Source organism: Ranitomeya imitator, chromosome 1 (genome assembly GCF_032444005.1).
Source record: "Ranitomeya imitator isolate aRanImi1 chromosome 1, aRanImi1.pri, whole genome shotgun sequence".
In the NCBI taxonomy this organism is placed as follows: domain Eukaryota; kingdom Metazoa; phylum Chordata; class Amphibia; order Anura; family Dendrobatidae; genus Ranitomeya; species Ranitomeya imitator.
The window spans coordinates 648,262,173-648,279,842 of NC_091282.1; the positions used below are offsets into that span (position 1 = coordinate 648,262,173).

General features: G+C 43.8%; 1 protein-coding gene across 1 annotated transcript; it reads right to left on the reverse strand.

The window, feature by feature from the left end:
• Positions 1–1,511: 1,511 nt before the first annotated feature.
• On the reverse strand, positions 1,512–17,240 carry LOC138657995 (uncharacterized). The gene is made up of 5 exons (XM_069745579.1): positions 16,985–17,240; positions 16,512–16,838; positions 7,370–7,672; positions 3,270–3,386; positions 1,512–2,150 (listed from the first exon to the last, which is right to left on the reverse strand). The coding sequence occupies exons 1-4, from the start codon at positions 17,019–17,021 to the stop codon at positions 3,271–3,273; spliced, it is 783 nt and encodes a 260-aa protein (XP_069601680.1). The 5' UTR covers positions 17,022–17,240; the 3' UTR covers positions 1,512–2,150; position 3,270.
• Positions 17,241–17,670: the final 430 nt, after the last annotated feature.

Genomic DNA, 17,670 nt, shown 5'->3' on the forward strand with positions numbered 1-17,670 from the left:
GCTAAAGATTGGAGCCAATTTTTCATTGAAAAAGTCAAATGGCGCTCCTTCCCTTCCGAGCCCTGTCGTGCGCCCAAACAGTAGTTCCCCTCCACATATTGGGTATTGGTGTACTCTGGACAAATTGTACAATAACTTTTGGTGTCCAGTTTCTCTTTTTACCCTTGGGAAAATAAAAAAAATTGTTGCTAAAAGATCATTTTTGTGACTAAAAAGTTAAATGTTCATTTTTTCCTTCCATGTTGCTTCTGCTGCCATGAAGCACCGGAAGGGTTAATAAACTTCTTGAATGTGGTTTTGAGCACCTTAAGGGGTGCAGTTTTTAGAATGGTGTCACTTTTGGGTATTTTCAGCCATATAGACCCCTCAAACTGATTTCAAATGTGAGGTGGTCCCTAAAAAAAATGGTTTTGTAAATTTTGCTGTAAAAATGAGAAATCGCTGGTCAACTTTTAACCCTTATAACTTCCTAGCAAAAAAATTTTTGTTTCCAAAATTGTGCTGATGTAAAGTAGACATGTGGGTAATGTTATTTCTTAACTATTTTGTGTCACATACCTCTCTCGTTTAACAGATTAAAAATTCAAAATTTGAAAATTGCAAAATTTTCAAAATTTTAGCCAAATTTCCATTTTTTTCACAAATAAACACAAAAATTATCGACCTAAATTTACCACTAACATGAAGCCCAATATGTCATGAAAAAACCATCTCAGAACCGCTCGTTGAAGCGTTCCTGAGTTATTACCTCATAAAGGGACACTGGTCAGAATTGCAAAAAACGGCCAGGTCATTAAGGTCAAAATAGGCTGGGTCATGAAGGGGTTAACTCATCATATTAAAAATTAATTCAAAAACACTACATAATAGTAAGACAGGATTGATAGCTAATTTCATCGGTGCCAGGCACCATATCATAAAATGCAAATAAATTGGAAAGTAATGGGTAAATGTACTGTTGAAAACTATGCCCGATTCATTAACGCTTTTACTTGTAAGAAGCTTTGAAAAGTTGCAAATTTTTTGTGCAACATGAAGCTGGGCAAATTTTTGAAAAATGTTCACATTTTCATCCGATTTTTTCACAGTTCTGAAAAATTGGGTGGAGCTGGGGCCTGGTAACTCCCGCTTGCAAAAATTCAGTGAGGAGTGAGGGCGTTCTTTACACCAGTCTCTGAATGTTGAGGATTTGTAGTGAGGCGTACGCCACTTTGTGCCTGATATACCACCCTGGCCCGTTATCAAGGTCAGCATGAAAAGCGCTGGTCTTAAATAATCAGGACCTTTGTGATACTTCATTTGCTTATTTTTTTATCTTGTCTCTTAGGGTGCAGTCACATGGACATATAAATGGGACAGAGATTGTACCTCAGTGCTCAGACTGTCCCCGGCTCTGCTGACCTTAGCATAACAGCTTCACATATTCTACGTATGAAGGGAGGGAGAGCCGCGGCCAGTCCGAGCACTGAGATCCAATTTCTGTCCCATTGTGCAAAAATTATACAACACTTTAAAAAGTAAAAAATGAAGAATTTATTCTAAACATCTGGATAACCAAAACTGGCGAAACAAATAGAGATGATCAAAAAGATTTGCAGGACCCTTGTCCAGTGGCCACAATGTCAGTCCTTGGCTGCCAGATCAGAGCCCTATGAACATCTTCTTACTACAGACATCTTGGCTGCTCGTAGGCCTGACTTGACATCACACGTACATCGTGCTTCAAGGATGGCAGAAGTGGCTCTAGGGATTTCAGAAGGTAGCAGGAAGTTTTCAGGGCACTGGTCTGGCAGAAATTGATTACCGGTGGTGCTCTGGACCACACATTTCTTTGACCATGTGAACAAATCAAGAAACATCAACTTAAAACAGGAGAAAACATGAAGGTGGAAATAAAAAAAGTCCTTAAAAGAACCATTTTTTACTTCGGAGCACAATGTGCCGAGGCAGTGATGAATTGGACAATAATCCTTTTCTCCAATGTTCTCCCTTAGCCAGCTTTGTTCTTTGAAACTTGGTCACAGGATCATCTATATTGGGTTTTTTCTTGGATTACCTATTGTGTTTTTGTGGATCTCCTCCTTTCTTCTCTTATTAAATCGATCTCCCAAACATGTAAGGTTGCCCCAATAGTCAAATATGGTGGAGACCTACCAAGAACAAAGTATAGGTAAGAGTCTAAGAATTTCTAACTCTTCATAAACTTTGAATTACTGAAATTGTAGAGGTTCTGCGTCAGAAAAAATAATATGGAGCCATCCTCACCAAGTGCCCAGAGGAGTTCATCATGCTGCAGGTAATGTGCATTACAATTTAGATGTAGTACTGTGCTCTATCATTGAGGGGCGCCATTACATATCAAGTCAGTGAAGTAATACATGTGGGTATTCCCATCTTGGACATTTATGACAAACTAGATGGCAGCCCGATTCTAAAGAATCGGGAGTCTAGAATCCATATATCCTTTAAATTCGGCTGGAGCTTGAAGAGCAACGTCACTGGGCCCGCCTCCACGCAGTAGAAACTTGCTGTGAGGTAAAAATTCAAAAATCACACCAAAATGGCGGGCGGACTGTGTCACAGTACGGCACGTTTCTGATTGGTCGCTCGCAGCAGGCGGCAACCAATCAGACACTGGACACTGTTGACGTCACTTATCTCCGGACATTAGCTCCAGACATTAGCAGGAAGTAGTATTCTAGGCAATTATATATTAGATCCACGTTTGCACTATACTATTTGGAAATCCCATAGAAGTGAATAAAGAAAGCTGCACATGTAGCACCGTTGCAGGGATATGTTCTTCAGACACAATCAGGTTCCTGAAGTGGGACACACAACTATCAGTTTTTATGACATGGTTATGATGCCATAAATATATGGATATACTCCTTTAACTGGGAAGGAATGTGCCCCTTAAATCGACCGGGGTCATAAATGCAAAAGGCCAAAACTCTTCCACCACCAACTCCATCTAGAGTCAAACAATAAATAGAAGACAAAAAGGAGAGGAAGGAGGTGGATGCTGCTGCAGTTTAACTCAGGCTGTACCAATTTAGCTGAGGAAGTACATGTAATCTATGATCAGCCGGGTCATAAATGCCAAAGATCAAAACTCCTCAACCACCAAAATTAATTTAAAATACAGCAATACATAGAAGACAAAGGGGAGCAGGAGGAGGGAGATGCAGCTGCAGTTACTTAGAAATTAGGAGAAATAGTTGAAGAACAGAATGTAGGATTAAAATTAGTTGATATGCAGGACTTACCTCATGATTTGTAAGTATGAGAGAGATGTACAGCTACCATGCAGATCACCAGAACGATGGCCGTCAGGACCGACCTCAAGTATAAAGAGCATGCAGAGACAAATGTCTTTTGTGCATCTAGAAGACATAAATATGTACGGTAAATAAAAATGGTAAGTGCTGCAAAAAAAGCCAATGCAAAAGCACAACCATTCTGGAGGGAGTATGCTAGCCTATATAAAAGTAGAGGCAGGAAACAAGGGAATGCAGCTGTCATTTTAGGGTCAATCTGGATATTGAGAGGACATCACAGCTCACAGCTTAGTTAAAGAAATAGGAAGAGAAAGCCATGAAACACTGAAAAAAAAAATTGTTCAGATAGTGTGTGGCTGCACAGTAATGAAGAAGATTAGTGTTTGTAAAAAAAAAAAAGAATAGTGTCCTAAATGTTTTTCAGAGCAATTGGAGTTTTCAGAGTACTTTTTGAAATTCCTGGGAAAATTTAATGATGCTATCAAATTTATGTATCAAAAGGTTCACAGATTTCAACTTCTGACTCAAGTGCATGATGTTTTGAGAGAATAATTGGAGATGCTTAGGTGTTCCCCATGGGAGCCTAGCTGCTAGACAACCCTTGGATTGAAAGGTTTATCCCTTATTGACTGAACCTTTTAATTCAATGGGAAGGAAATAAATTATCCAGAAATACCCTCTCCAAAATTCTTACAGTAGGAGCAAAAACGTGTAGTGATGGGTGAACCCATGAATGTTCAGGTCCGGCCGAACATTTAAAAAAAGTTTGGTACCCAAACTTGAACCTGAATCATCTGAATGGGGGATCAAACGTCTGTTGTTTGCCAATCTGTCATCTGCATGACAGAAAACACAGGCTCTGATCGGCAGTTAGATCCTTACTCTGGTCATAGAGCTGCAGTTCCCATGCTGCCAGATGACATCATGTGAGCCAGAAGCTGTGAATGGCGGTAAAAAGGTTACCGCTGGTCACAGTCGTCAGCTGATGATTACTACTCTCATCTTCCTACACCTGCTTCCACTAGTAGCAGCAAGAGCAGACGAGGCTAATGAAAGTATTCATCAGCCTGTGCAATATATTAATTTATTAAAAAAATGGCATAGGTTCCCCCCTATTTTTTGATAACCAGTGCAGGTAAATCTGACAGCTGCGGGCTGCAACCCCCAGCTGTCAGCTTTATATTGGCTGGTCAAAAATTAGAGGGGTTCCCACTCTGTGTTTTTGAATTATTTATTTATTTATTTATTGGGGTCCACCCATTTTTGACAACCAGCCAAGCTAAAGCAGACAGCTGGGGGCTGGTATTCTCAGACTGGGAAGAGGCCATAGCTATTGCCCCCCTAGCTTAAAAATAGCACAGCCGCCCCAGAAAAGGCGCATCTTTGCCCAGCCCTTCCCACTTGCCCTGTTGTGGTGACAAGCAGGGTAATAGGTTTGGGGTTGATGTCAGCTGCTTTATGGCCACTGATGTAATTTTTATAAACAGCTGAGAGAAAGCTATTGGCTGGGGGCTGTGTTATTATTCTGGGAAGGGGCCAATAGCCATAAAGGCTCCCATACTAATAATATCAGCTCACAGCTGTTTGTTTAGCCTTTTCTGGTTATTATAGGAGAGAAGAACCCTCAAAAATGACATGGCCCCCCTATAATCAATAACCAGAAAAGGCTAAACAGACAGCTGCGGGCTGATATTAATAGCCTAAGAAAGGGCAATGAATATTGGCCCCTCCCAGACTAAAAGCATCAGCTCTCAGTCGTTGCAGAAAAGGCACATCTATTAGATGCGCCAATTCTGACACTTAGCCTCACTCTTCCCACTTGCCTTGATGTGGTGACAAGTGGGATAATAGTTGTGGGGTTTATGTTAACTTTGTAATGTCAGCTGACATCAAGCCAACAGGTTGGTAATGGAGTGGTGTCTGTAAGATCCCCCCATTACTAACCCCATAGTCTTAATGTAATAAAGGCAAAGCAAGAATCAAGTAATTTATTTGAAAAGAAACTCCCCACCCTCTTTTACCCATTTATTTAAAAAAATTCAAAATAAGAAAACACCATATTCCTTACCTTTCCGATGAGAAGAAAATCCATATCTATCCCATCAAGAGCACCAGCACTGCTACATCTGGGTGATTTGTTGAGCGGTGGCATGGTGCGACTGCTCAGCAAGCCAGTCAGAACACACGGAGACAGGACAGTGAGAATACTGGGGTTCATCAGCTATGAACTTATGTGACCTTTCTCATGTCAGTTCCGGTTAGTGTGGAGAGCGGTCGCATCACTGATGTAACTGTAGCGCCCCTGAGGGTCCAGTCGCCACAGAGTACTGCACCTCATCCAGAGGTGCGGTATTCCGCTCTCAGGTAAGGAGGGGGCACGGCACGGAACCCTACACCTACATTCAACACTAGACACTTCAGTCAGGGCACCTGGGCATACCCAAAGGGAGGAAGGCCTCATCCCAGGCTGGATAGGAAAGGGTGTTGGAGTAGTTGCTACGGCAGGCAGGCGAGGAGCTAATTTAGGAGGGAAAGTTAGGAAGATTGAGAGAGAAGTGGAGCTGAGCAGACGTGCAGGGGCACCGGCCCCATTCTAGTGGAGAAACTAAGGACTCAGCTAGCTAACTGGTGGTGTGGCTTTTGTAAGGAGCACAGCCACATCTGCATACATTTGCTGAAAAGACAGCCATATAAGATTCAGGGGGATTTAGTGCACACCGCCTGACAAGACCCGTGGCTTGGGACAGGCGCAGCAGAGGAGGGGCAAAGCCAGAGCAGAGCGACGGCCCCTGAAAGGACATATGAAAGAGGGTTCTGGAAAGTGCATACAAATTGCTTGAGAGCTGGCTGGACCACTTACACAGAGGACACAGCACCCCGGCTGAGGCAACTAAGAACTGTGAGTAAAGCTTTGGATACTGCATCTTGCTGGGTCCTCACACTTTTTACTGCGCCATCCACCCTGCACTAAAACTACCACAACTGCCAACACCACCATATAACAACCTGAGCGCTCTGGGACTAAAGCTCTGCCTGTGGAGAGCTGTACCAACTCTGCTGTATCACCATCAGTCCCAGCGGACCCCTTTAAGCAGTGTCGGCTTACATCTCTTATTTGCCAAATACCACAGGTGGCGTCACGAACACTTACCCCATAAACTTTAATTCCCCTATATTCCCTTTTATTGGATGCCCAGGGCCACGGACCGGGTCACTGCTGCCATGATACTTCCCCTTTAAGAACCGACCCGGTACAAAGTTTCCCTCCAGCCCTGGTGAGCACTCCATAACCGCTCTTCAAATTATCCAGATAGTCGTGGGACATGGCCATTAATGGATTATCATCGAACAGGTGAGGAATATGGTGAGTGTAAACTTTGCTTTTTTATTTTTATTTTTTGTGAATAAATGGGTGAAAGAGGGTGGGGAGTTTTGATTTCAAATAAAGGACTTTATTATGGCTATGATTTTTTTGCAATCTGACTATGGGATTAGTAATGGGGGCGTATTATAGACACCTCTCCCTTACTATCTCTTAGGCTTGATGTCAGCAGCCATGAAACAGCTGACATCAACCCCAAACATATTACTCCACTTGCCACCGCACCATGGCAATTGGGAAGAGCCGGAATTGGGGCATCTAATAGATGTGCCTTTTCTGGGGTGGCTGCGGGCTGCCAATATTCATGCCCCCTACCCAGTCTGAGAATACCAGCCTCCAGCTGTCTGCTTTCACTTGGCTGGTTATCAAAAATGGGGGGAGGGGGGAACCAGCCTTTTTTCCCCCTGCTTTAACTCAGCACTCCAGTTCATCAATCTTCCCTCATCGAACCAGACCTTCAAACTCTCTCCATGTATTCTGGATCCATCCTTGCTTGTTATCCATGGGCTCAATGCGCAAACTAGTCTAGGGCAATAAAGTCCAGCTGAGGAACCTCACCTCAAATCTCAGTTGTAAGTAGAGAGGTAGTTATACAGAGATTGTGTGATCTGATTATTTTTCTCGGACTCGCTAGAATCCCAACCTCATGTGTGAAGATTTCATTGTTTTTATAAATTTAGAAACTATTGGAGATGAACAACATTACCTTCAATTGGTATTTCCAAATGGACTAGGACTCGGATGGAACTGAGCCAGACTTTACATATCACCCAGTCATCATGATTCCATTCTTCCCTGGGAAGAGAGATCATGTTCATAAAAATCCTTGTTCCGTCTGATCTCTGAATTGATGTGATCTTTCCTTTGGAATGTATCCCAGAGATGATCCAGGTTATGTGGACGGCATGATGAACCCCATGTACAACACAAGCCAACTGCACCGTCCTAATGGGAAAAGGTTGCTGAATGGGGGTAAGAAGATGGACTGATCCTTCGCATGTAGACCTTTCTGGAAATATATGTAGAAAAGAATAGTACTGTATATACATAAAACAACTATAAACTGTAAACTGTTAGGTGGAATTTTCTTAAAATCTAAGGGCTTGGGATATTCAGTTTTTCAAAATGTTATACTTTAGTTATTATCTACAGTATGTCCCAAAATCTCTGGCAGTGAAAGACGTTTTTCACATTTTTTCATGTTTTTTTGTTGTTGTGGCCAGCTGGTTCTTCAAACCCTATGTCATGTATGTAACAACTTATGGTTAGTTTTTTTTAGTATTGATCACCTTCTTTTTGCCGATTCAAAAATAAAACATATAAACATATTTGATTTATTCGTGTCTGTAAACGGTGCGATCTATGAAAATATAAATTTAACCTATACGGTGAAATCTGCGAACTGAAAAAAGAAAAAAAATTGGAGCACCAGAATTTCTCTTTTTTGTTCAACACACATTTCCCATGAAATGCAAAAAAATTATCAATTTGATGCATCATGTACCTCAAAATGGTACCAATAAAATAAAAGCTTGACGTGCAAAAAAACAAACCCTCATTAAGCTCCATCAATGAATAAATTGAAAAGCTGTGGATTTCAGAAAATGGCGAAACAAACCAAAACAAAACCCACAATAAAATTGAATTTTTTTTCACTATTTCTCTCTACTTAGAGTTGGTTTACCTGTATTTCAGTACATTATATGGTATTTTCATCAGATGTACAGTATTTTTGGATCGGGTCCCATTGTGGACCCGATTCTTTGATGACATTTTTCTAATTTGGCATGGCAATAAGGTGGATTTGAAATCTTTTTTCTTTGACCTAAACAGGAATGATTTAAAGGGAACTTGTCACCCACCCCAGGGCATTTTTAAGTAAAAGAGCCACCTTCAGCAGCACTAAGGCTGCATTCTGTGAAGGTGGCTCTTATGCTTCTGATCCCTAGTAACACTGAAATATTGACTTTTATAAATTGCGCCCCATACCTGTATTGCGCCCCAGAGGTATGGTGTCTCCCCCCGTTTCAGCAGCCTCCCAGCCATCCATCATCCCCCTCTTGTGTCTGTGAGCCGCCTCCTGTGTTGCTGTTACATGCCCGGCGCCTGCCCCAATCTCCCTCCTCCTCTTTCGCTGTTTTCCCTTGGCAGCTTCTGATGAGATGACCTGCCAGTGAACTGCATGTGTGGAGCTCAGCTCAGCAATCTAAGAGACCATTTAGTGAGATCCTATTATGTACCCTATAATCAACCTGTAAGGAGGTGAAGCACAAGAAGAGTCTGGGGTGGTTACCTTCTCAGCTCTGTGCCTGGAACCATTGAACTGTGCTACGGGTTCCCCAGGGTGCAGACTTAGAGACTGGGACAGGAAGGAAGCCGGGCAGAGAGCGGGAAAGGCACGCGCGCCAGGGACAGAGCAGCGTGAGCAGCGGTCAGAGCAGGGTGCAGCTGCGCTCCGGGAGAGAGAGAGAGCTCCCGGTCTGAGGACAAATACAGGGAGATTGCCCAGAAAGACTGCATCTTGTGAGTACATGAAAGCGAACTCTGCTGTGACGGGAGAGGGGCGCTTTGAGACCCGTGTAGAGACATTGGCCCATGTAGAGACTGCGACCCCCTAGTACCCACGGTATCAGTACAGAGACTTTGACCCCTGGTACCCACGGTATCAGTGCAGAGCCCCTGATTCCTGGTGAGAGACTTAACAGTGCAGAGCCCCTGATTCTTGGTGAGAGACTTAATAATAGGCTGACCATCGTTTTCCCGGGATAGGCTGTGCTGTAGAAGCTAAAGATTCAGAGCCTGTGCATATCACATTAACTCCCGAAACCCCAGGCAGCAGGCTCCTAGAGACTACTCAGCCCACGGACAACAGAGAGACGACAAGTGCCGCTGTTTCTCGGCACCTACGTTGGAGAAGACAACCCTTCAAGCAAGTCTTCATCAGTCTGATAAGTGTTCTTTTCTCAAGAAATCTTGCTTACTTCTGTTACACTGTTTGACTCCCATATTTTTGCACTATTTTATTGCTAGTTATTTTCCATTGCTTTCTCCCTGCGAGGAGAACCTGATTCCTGTTATTAAACCCCTCAACTGTTGGTCTGTCTGTTCCGTGGTGACATACTCAGTACCTGCATACTATTACAAACTCACAATTTTTTCTACCAATAAACCTTATCAGAAATGGGTTTTTTCCCCTTGTGGAAAATGTGTTACCTGCACCAGCATTGATCATGTTACCTATGCGGGTCCAAATTAAATAGCGGTGTGTGCGGGAAGATGGGGCTTTTGGCGGGGAACCAGCGTGTGAGCACAAAGACAGTTGACTCCCTCTCGACTTACCCACACCTGCTATCTGTGCCATCATACTCGGTTAGCAAATCTGTCGTGACTTACGACACACAGCCCAGAGAAACCTCCACACGGTTCAATGACAAGTACGGAGTGCATAGCATCGTTCCGCTGATCATCGCTCAACCATATCCCTGCGGTGCCCACTGAGAACCGGCCTGTTTCTGTGACTGTGACCGCTGGACTGTGTACCTCTTCTGTGGCCTTGTCTACTGAACTGTTTGCTTCGTCCGCTGTGCCGCAGGCCTACACCTCTACAACCTCTCGTCATTATTATGATGTTTTTTAATCATGCTTATCTAAAGCACTTTATGTATTCTTATCTATAATACTCATAATTGCTTTTGTCTTATGGACTTTCACTCTTTCTATGTAAACAATCATGGTTTCTACGCGTTCCATCATGTTACTTTCTATATATGCTGGTCACCATGGTTACCTATATGCAACAGCTCCAACCCTTCGCACACCAGTGATGCGAGTGCGGGCCCACTTCCCCTTCTCTCTCATCCCTTGGCCATACCTCCCAACCGTCCCGGATCCAGCGGGACTGTTCCGATTTTGACAGTCAGCCCCGCGATCCCGGGCGGGACATTAGTCCCGCACTGGTTGGGAGGTGTGTATTATCACCCGGTCAGCTCCCTGAGTCACTGCACCTGCAGAGCAGCACATCACATAATGGCTGCTCTGTGCGCACAGGACGTTTGATAAGGTCACAGGATGGGAGGAGTCAGGGGGTCCTATGATTGGGAGGACCTCCGAGTACAGGATTCTGCTGGTTGTCATGGCGCTGGATGAGGGTAAGCATAAGTGTGAGGTCAGGAGGTGTTTACAGTGTGGATGTAGCAGAGCCGTGTGTGTACAAGGTGTATGGAGCGGAGCAGCGAGTGAAAGGTGTATGGAGCAGTCTTGTGTGTAAGAGGTAGACGGAGCCGTGTGTAAGAGGTGTACGGAGCACAGCCGCGTGTGTATGAGGTGTACGGAGCGGAGCAGAGTGTGAAAGGTGTATGGAGCAGAGTCGTGTGTGTAAGATGTGCATGGAGCTGTGTGTACGAGGTGTACGGAGCACAGCCGCGTGTGTACGAGGTGTACGGAGCGGAGCAGCGTGTGAAAGGTGTATGGAGCAGAGTCGTGTGTGTAAGAGGTGTACGGAGCAGAGCCATGTGTGTAAGAGGTGTGCGGATCGGAGCAGAGTGTGAAAGGTGTATGGAGCAGAATCGTGTGTGTACGAATTGTACAGAGCGAAGCTGTGTGTGTATGAGGTGAACGGAGCGGAACCGCATGTGCAAGGTGTATGGAGCGCAGTTGTGTGTGTACGAGGTGTACGGAGCAGAGCAGCGTGTGAAAGGTGTATGGAGCGGAGTCGTGTGTGTACGAGGTGCAAGGAGCAGAGCTGTGTGTGTACGAGGTGTAAGGAGCGGAGCAGCATGTGCAAGGTGTATGGAGCGGAGCCGTGTGTGTACGAGGTGTACAGAGCGGAGCCGCATGTGGAAGGTGTATGGAGTGCAGTTGTGTTTGTACGAGGTGTATGGAGCGGAGCCGTGTGTGTACGAGATGTACGGTGCAGAGCCGCATGTGCAAGGTGCATGGAGCGCAGTTGTGTGTGTACGAGGTGTATGGAGCGGAGCCGTGTGTGTACGAGGTGTACGGAGTGGAGCCGTGTGTGTATGAGATGTATGGAGAGGAGCCGTGTGTGTATGAGGTGTACGGAGTGGAGCCGTGTGTGTATGAGATGTATGGAGAGGAGCCGTGTGTGTACGAGGTGTACGGAGTGGAGCCGTGTGTGTACGAGGTGTACGGAGCGGAGCAGTGTGTACGAGGTGTACGGAGCGGAGCCGCATGTGCAAGGTGTATGGAGCGCAGTTGTGTGTGTACGAGGTGTATGGAGCGGAGCCGTGTGTGTACGAGGTGTGCGGAGTGGAGCCGTGTGTATATGAGATGTATGGAGAGGAGCCGTGTGTGTACGAGGTGTACAGAGTGGAGCCGTGTGTGTATGAGATCTATGGAGAGGAGTCGTGTGTGTATGAGGTGTACGGGGCGGAGCCGTGTGGGTACGAGGTGTACGGAGTGGAGCATGTATGTACGAGGTGTACGGAGCGGAGCCGTGTGTGTACGAGGTGTCTGGGGAGGAGCCGTGTGTGTATAAGGTGTACGGAGCGGAGCCGTGTGTGTACGAGGTGTACGTAGCGGATGCTGGCTGTGTCGGATCGGAGCAGATATTGCTACTTGCTCTGACACTGACTGGCACAGGAGACACAGAGAGGTCTTTATCAGTGGCGTATCACAGCTGCAGCGACGTGAGCAGTCAGCGGCGCAGCTGGATGACACCATTCAGCGCCGTGGGAGTGGAAGCTGCCGGCTGCTGTGAGGGTGCACAGTGAAAGGTGTGTGTGTGTGTAGTGATGGAGAAGGCAATGATGGGGGTGGGGTAACCATGTGTGGCCATTATACTGTACCCAGCATCGTGTGGGGCTATTATACTGTATAGACCATCACGTGGGGCAAGTATACTGTACGCAGCATCATGTGGGGCTATTATACAGTATGGAGCATAATGTGTCCATTAATACAGTATGGAGCAGTATGTGTGGCCATTAAACAGTATGGGGCACTGTGTGGCCATTATACAGTATGGAGCATCATGTGGAGCCATTATACAGTAAGGAGCATCATGTGTGGCCATTATACAGTACTAAGCATCATGTGGGGCTATTATACAGTATGGAGCATAATGTGGCCATTATACAGTATGGAGCATCATGTGTGGCCATTATACAGTATGGAGCACTGTGTGGCCATTATACAGTATGGAGCACTGTGTGGCCAATATACAGTATGGAGCATCATGTGGAGTCATTATACAGTAAGGAGCATCATGTGTGGCCATTATACAGTACTAAGCATCATGTGGGGCTATTATACAGTATGGAGCATAATGTGTGGCCATTATACAGTATGGAGCATCATGTAGGCCCATTATACTGTATGGAGCATCACGTGGGGCCAGTGCACTGTAGCATCATTTGGGGCCATTATACAGTATGGAGCATCATGTGTGGCCATTATACAGTATGGAGCATCACGTTGAGCCAGTACACTGTACGCAGCATCATTTGGGGCCATTATACAGTATGGAGCATCATGTGTGGCCATTATACAGTATGGAGCATCATGTAGGCCCATTATACTGTATGGAGCATCACGTGGGGCCAGTGCACTGTAGCATCATTTGGGGCCATTATACAGTATGGAGCATCATGTGTGGCCATTATACAGTATGGAGCATCACGTGGGGCCAGTACACTGTACGCAGCATCATTTGGGGCCATTATACAGTATGGAGCATCATGTGGGGCCATTATACAGTATGGAGCATCATGTGTGGCCATATTTTTTTGTTTATAATTATTGTTTACGAAACATTGTGATCAGAAGTGCTAAATGGGTGTGGTTGGGGCGTGACTAGTTGTGAAATGGGTGTGGTCAGAGGTGTGGCTACAATTTGCCACGGCGCAAAAGTTAGGAGGTATGCCTTGGCGTGTCTCATTGGCTGCGTTGCTGTCCTCTGGCCCGGATTCCTCTCACGTGTCTCACGTGGGTGGGGCTCCGAGTCACATGATATGGATGCCTCCGTGAAGCGCTGGTGGATGGCAGCAATAGGCTGGGAGTGGGCATAAGCATGCGCCAATCCACACTGGCGGCACACATCCCCTCTATGAACCTTTCTGGTTCAATCATTCTTTTTGGCCTCTTGCAGATATATAGCGTTGCTGGTCCCACATGATAGTCACTCCCCCGGAAGAAGGCTCATGTGCCAAAACATAGGTAGTGACTCCTGGTGCCACACTGCATTTCTGGTAAACACTATATATATTCTTTGTTCTTACATGTCTACCTCTGATGTGTGACACTCCATTTGGCTTATACTTCACCGTACTTCATATTATTGTCTGTACTATGTGCCATTTCTTTGTTGCATTTCACTGGTAGTCATTAGCTATAGCTTTACTCTTGCACCTTTGTGTTTTACCTATCTTTGTACTCATTTGTTAACCACCTTGTGCTGCCATCTCATGGCTAACTTTTGTATTTTTACTGGTTTTAAATATTATCAATAAAAGTTTATTTTTTACCTACTATCTTTTCACTTTGGTCATTCACATTGTTTCCCTAAATGATTCCTTTTAGTTTTGTAAACGTTTAATTTAATTTTTTTTAAATAGTAAAATCGAAAAAAAAATTCAATTTGGCATCAACTTAATCAATCTGACTAGAGCTGAACAGATCGATTTGCAGGACTTCAGGCTGATGAGGCTTTTGATTAGTTGACCTGGCGCAATGTGGTGTGACGCATAGATGGCATCACACCAGCCTGGCTAGTTAAATCTACACGAGGGATACCAGAAGGTTAAAGATTCACAGAGCTCCATCATCCAAGGCCAAAGTCCAAGGGATAAATTCGGCCAAATATTGCTTAGGTCTGACCAATCTGGCTCTGGGTTTGATTGATTTCATCTTGATAATAATACATTTTATATTGACCCTAATTTTTTTGTATTGAAGGAGCGCTCCTTCCTACAGCTCCAGGGTACAATTATGTGGCATCATGTGCATCTTTGTATGCCAATTTAGCCCTGGGACTGTGGTAGAGGGAAACAGACTTTTAAAACACCTGGGCATGAAGCTTTTGTCTCATGGTCTCGTTATATCGATGATGTGCTCTTTATTTGGCAGGGGTCCACATCACAGTTAGGCAATTTCTAGGGCCATCTTTATGTTACTGATTTGAACATTAAGTTTACTTGGAAATACAGACTACAGGCTGACATTCTTGATCTCATGATTATTAAATCATCCGACAGGACCGTCAGTACTGACATTTTCCATAAAACGACCGCCACAAATAATATTAATAATAATTTTTATTTATAAAGCGCCAACATATTCTGCAGGGCGTTACAAGCACTCTACTTTAGCGCAGACGCGCCATTGCGCATGCACTGTTGTGTCCTTGTGGTGACGTGAGTTGTTGCCTTGCCGTGGTGATGGGTTTGATGACTACATCCTCTCTCCCATCATGCACGGCGTACAGGCCTGCATCATGAAAGGAAGCACTCCACATTGCTTCACAATGCACCTTCATCATATAAATAGTACCCATCTTTTAACATTAGCTACATCTCCTGATGAAGCCCAGTAAGGTGAAACGCATGAAGAAGTGTCTGTTCGCCCCTTCTGTGCTACTTCTGGCTCTAATTATACACCATGTCTCAAGGTATTATCAGTATATGACCTTTATTCTCATAATCACTGCTGAGACTGCCTTTTATGAGCTGTAATTGTTTGGTTATGAGCCTTTCGATGACTTTATTCATGCACACTAGATATATTTTTTCTGATATTCCATTTTGCATACTCTGTTGCACTGACTTTAATGCATCACATATTAATCAATTTATCATCCATATTGTATACTGCAGAGGATTATGCATATGCTGAATATGAATAATAGTAATAGCGGACTTTTTCTTGCCTCTTATTTTAGGGAATATATGATCCCCTCTCTGTTGAAGTTATTACGATTACCCTCCCTTTATATGTTTTTAGTCATACTTCTTACCTACTTGTATAATATTGTATATTATTGTATATTGTATATTGTATATTATGACTCATGTTTTAATAAACTTCATATTTTTGGACATTGTGGTCCCTTTTTGCTATTTTTTCACCAAATCGTCACGTGTGGTTTATGCGTCACTTGATGTAGATTTTCCGTAGAGGAGGGTTAAAAGAAACTCTTTTTGGTCTTACATGTTTATATTAGGGGCTAGTCCCATTAATTTTGGGTGCAGATATTTTAATATGTCAATCCGATGAGGCTCTTGATTAGTTGGTCTGGCGCAATGTCATTGCGATGTTATGCACAGATGGCATGGCACCAGCTTGGGTTATTAAAAGCTATGCCGGGGATCCCGGAAAGTAGAAGATTCACAGAGCTCCATCACTCAAGGCTAAAGGCCCTCCCAATCCTATACTGTGAATCCATCCTCCCAGCTCTAAATCTAACCTATGGAATTAATGTATTAATGTGTTATTTTTTACCAGAATGAACATTTGTAAAAAAAAAAAGAAAATTTAAAAACAATGTCAGAATTGCTGTTTCTGTCAATTCTATTACATAAAAAATGTTGATTTTTCCTGTTTCATAATATACAATTGATACTAATTCCAGAAACCTTCATCCTGTTGAAGAAAAAAAATTACATGGCTACATTGGAAGAAAAATACAAAAGGTTGGTGCTTTTTGAAGATGAGGAGAAAAAAAATTTAAAGGAATGAAAATGAAAAATATTTGGGTGCCTATGGGGTAAAATGCATTTTGAAATACAATAAAAAAAAACACCCCATCACCAGAGCTGGTACCTGCTAACAATATATTGATGATTTTGTGACTTTTTTTTAACAAATAGTCACAATGATATTTTTATGTGTCTTACCTCCGACAACCAGGGCTGTTCCATTTCCAAAATTGTTGTGGTAAGATGCACAGATGTAATCTCCGGAGTCACTGGTCTGTGTGTTTCGTATCAGCAGTGTAGTCGTATTATGGCTATTATTACAGACATACTTATTCTGGCCATTATCTTTAGCACAGGATTTTACTAGTGAAATGTTTCCTCCAGTTCTCCAACTTTTTCGGTACCAGGAGATCCCAGTTCCAGACTCTAATGGCTCACTGGACTCACAGGTGAGTTCAGCGGTGGTCTCCACATCTACATACATGACATCCACTGGCTGATACACGACCATCGGAATAGCAACCACTGAAAAACAAAGACCAATTTGGGGTCATAACTGTGTCTGGATCTTCAGCGTGATACATACGCTACCAGAATATATGCCCCCCAAAAAGGAGACCACCTTTGTTTTCAAATCCAAGCAAAAGCCTTTGGAATAAATTATTTCTTACCTGGAGAGGTCAACAGGGTTAATATTAATGGCAGCATCTTCGTTACTCTGCACTAAGGGAGATTAATGTAAATCTCCTATTATAGACTGTAATAATCAGCCAGGAAGGAAGTGACCACCTCCCTTTCTGACCACCTACATGATAAATGAGCTTCATCCTTCAAATTTTTCCATTTTCATCTTCATAGCCATATTGAATATCTACAGCTCCAGGGTTTAACTGGCATCTCTCCCAGATGTCCAGACTAGATGCCCACAACCTGTCAAAGTCCTTTCAGATCTTTTATCTCAGCCCCTCTAGTCCTAGTCTATAGAAATGTTCCACATGCCTTGGCAGTGTGGGCTCTTCAGTACTGACCACTTAACAGTATGTCAGTGCTGAGGAGGTGGAGGAAGTGGCAGTGACAGAAATAACTGTACTGAACATCTAACACCTTGAGGTTTTTTTGATACACTAGAAAAGTGCATAACAGAGACTTCAAATGATCTTTTCGATGATCTTTCTCTTCCGTGGTTTCAGAGCAGTACATTTACAGATTGATCACTTTTACACAAGGAAGGTCCATCATACTCTACACTCCACCCTGGGTCATTAGACTATGCTGACTTTTTTTCATGTCTGGTGAAGAGTCCTTTGTGGCTGAAACATTTCTAGATTTATCCCCTTCCTTCCGGTGCCAATTTCCT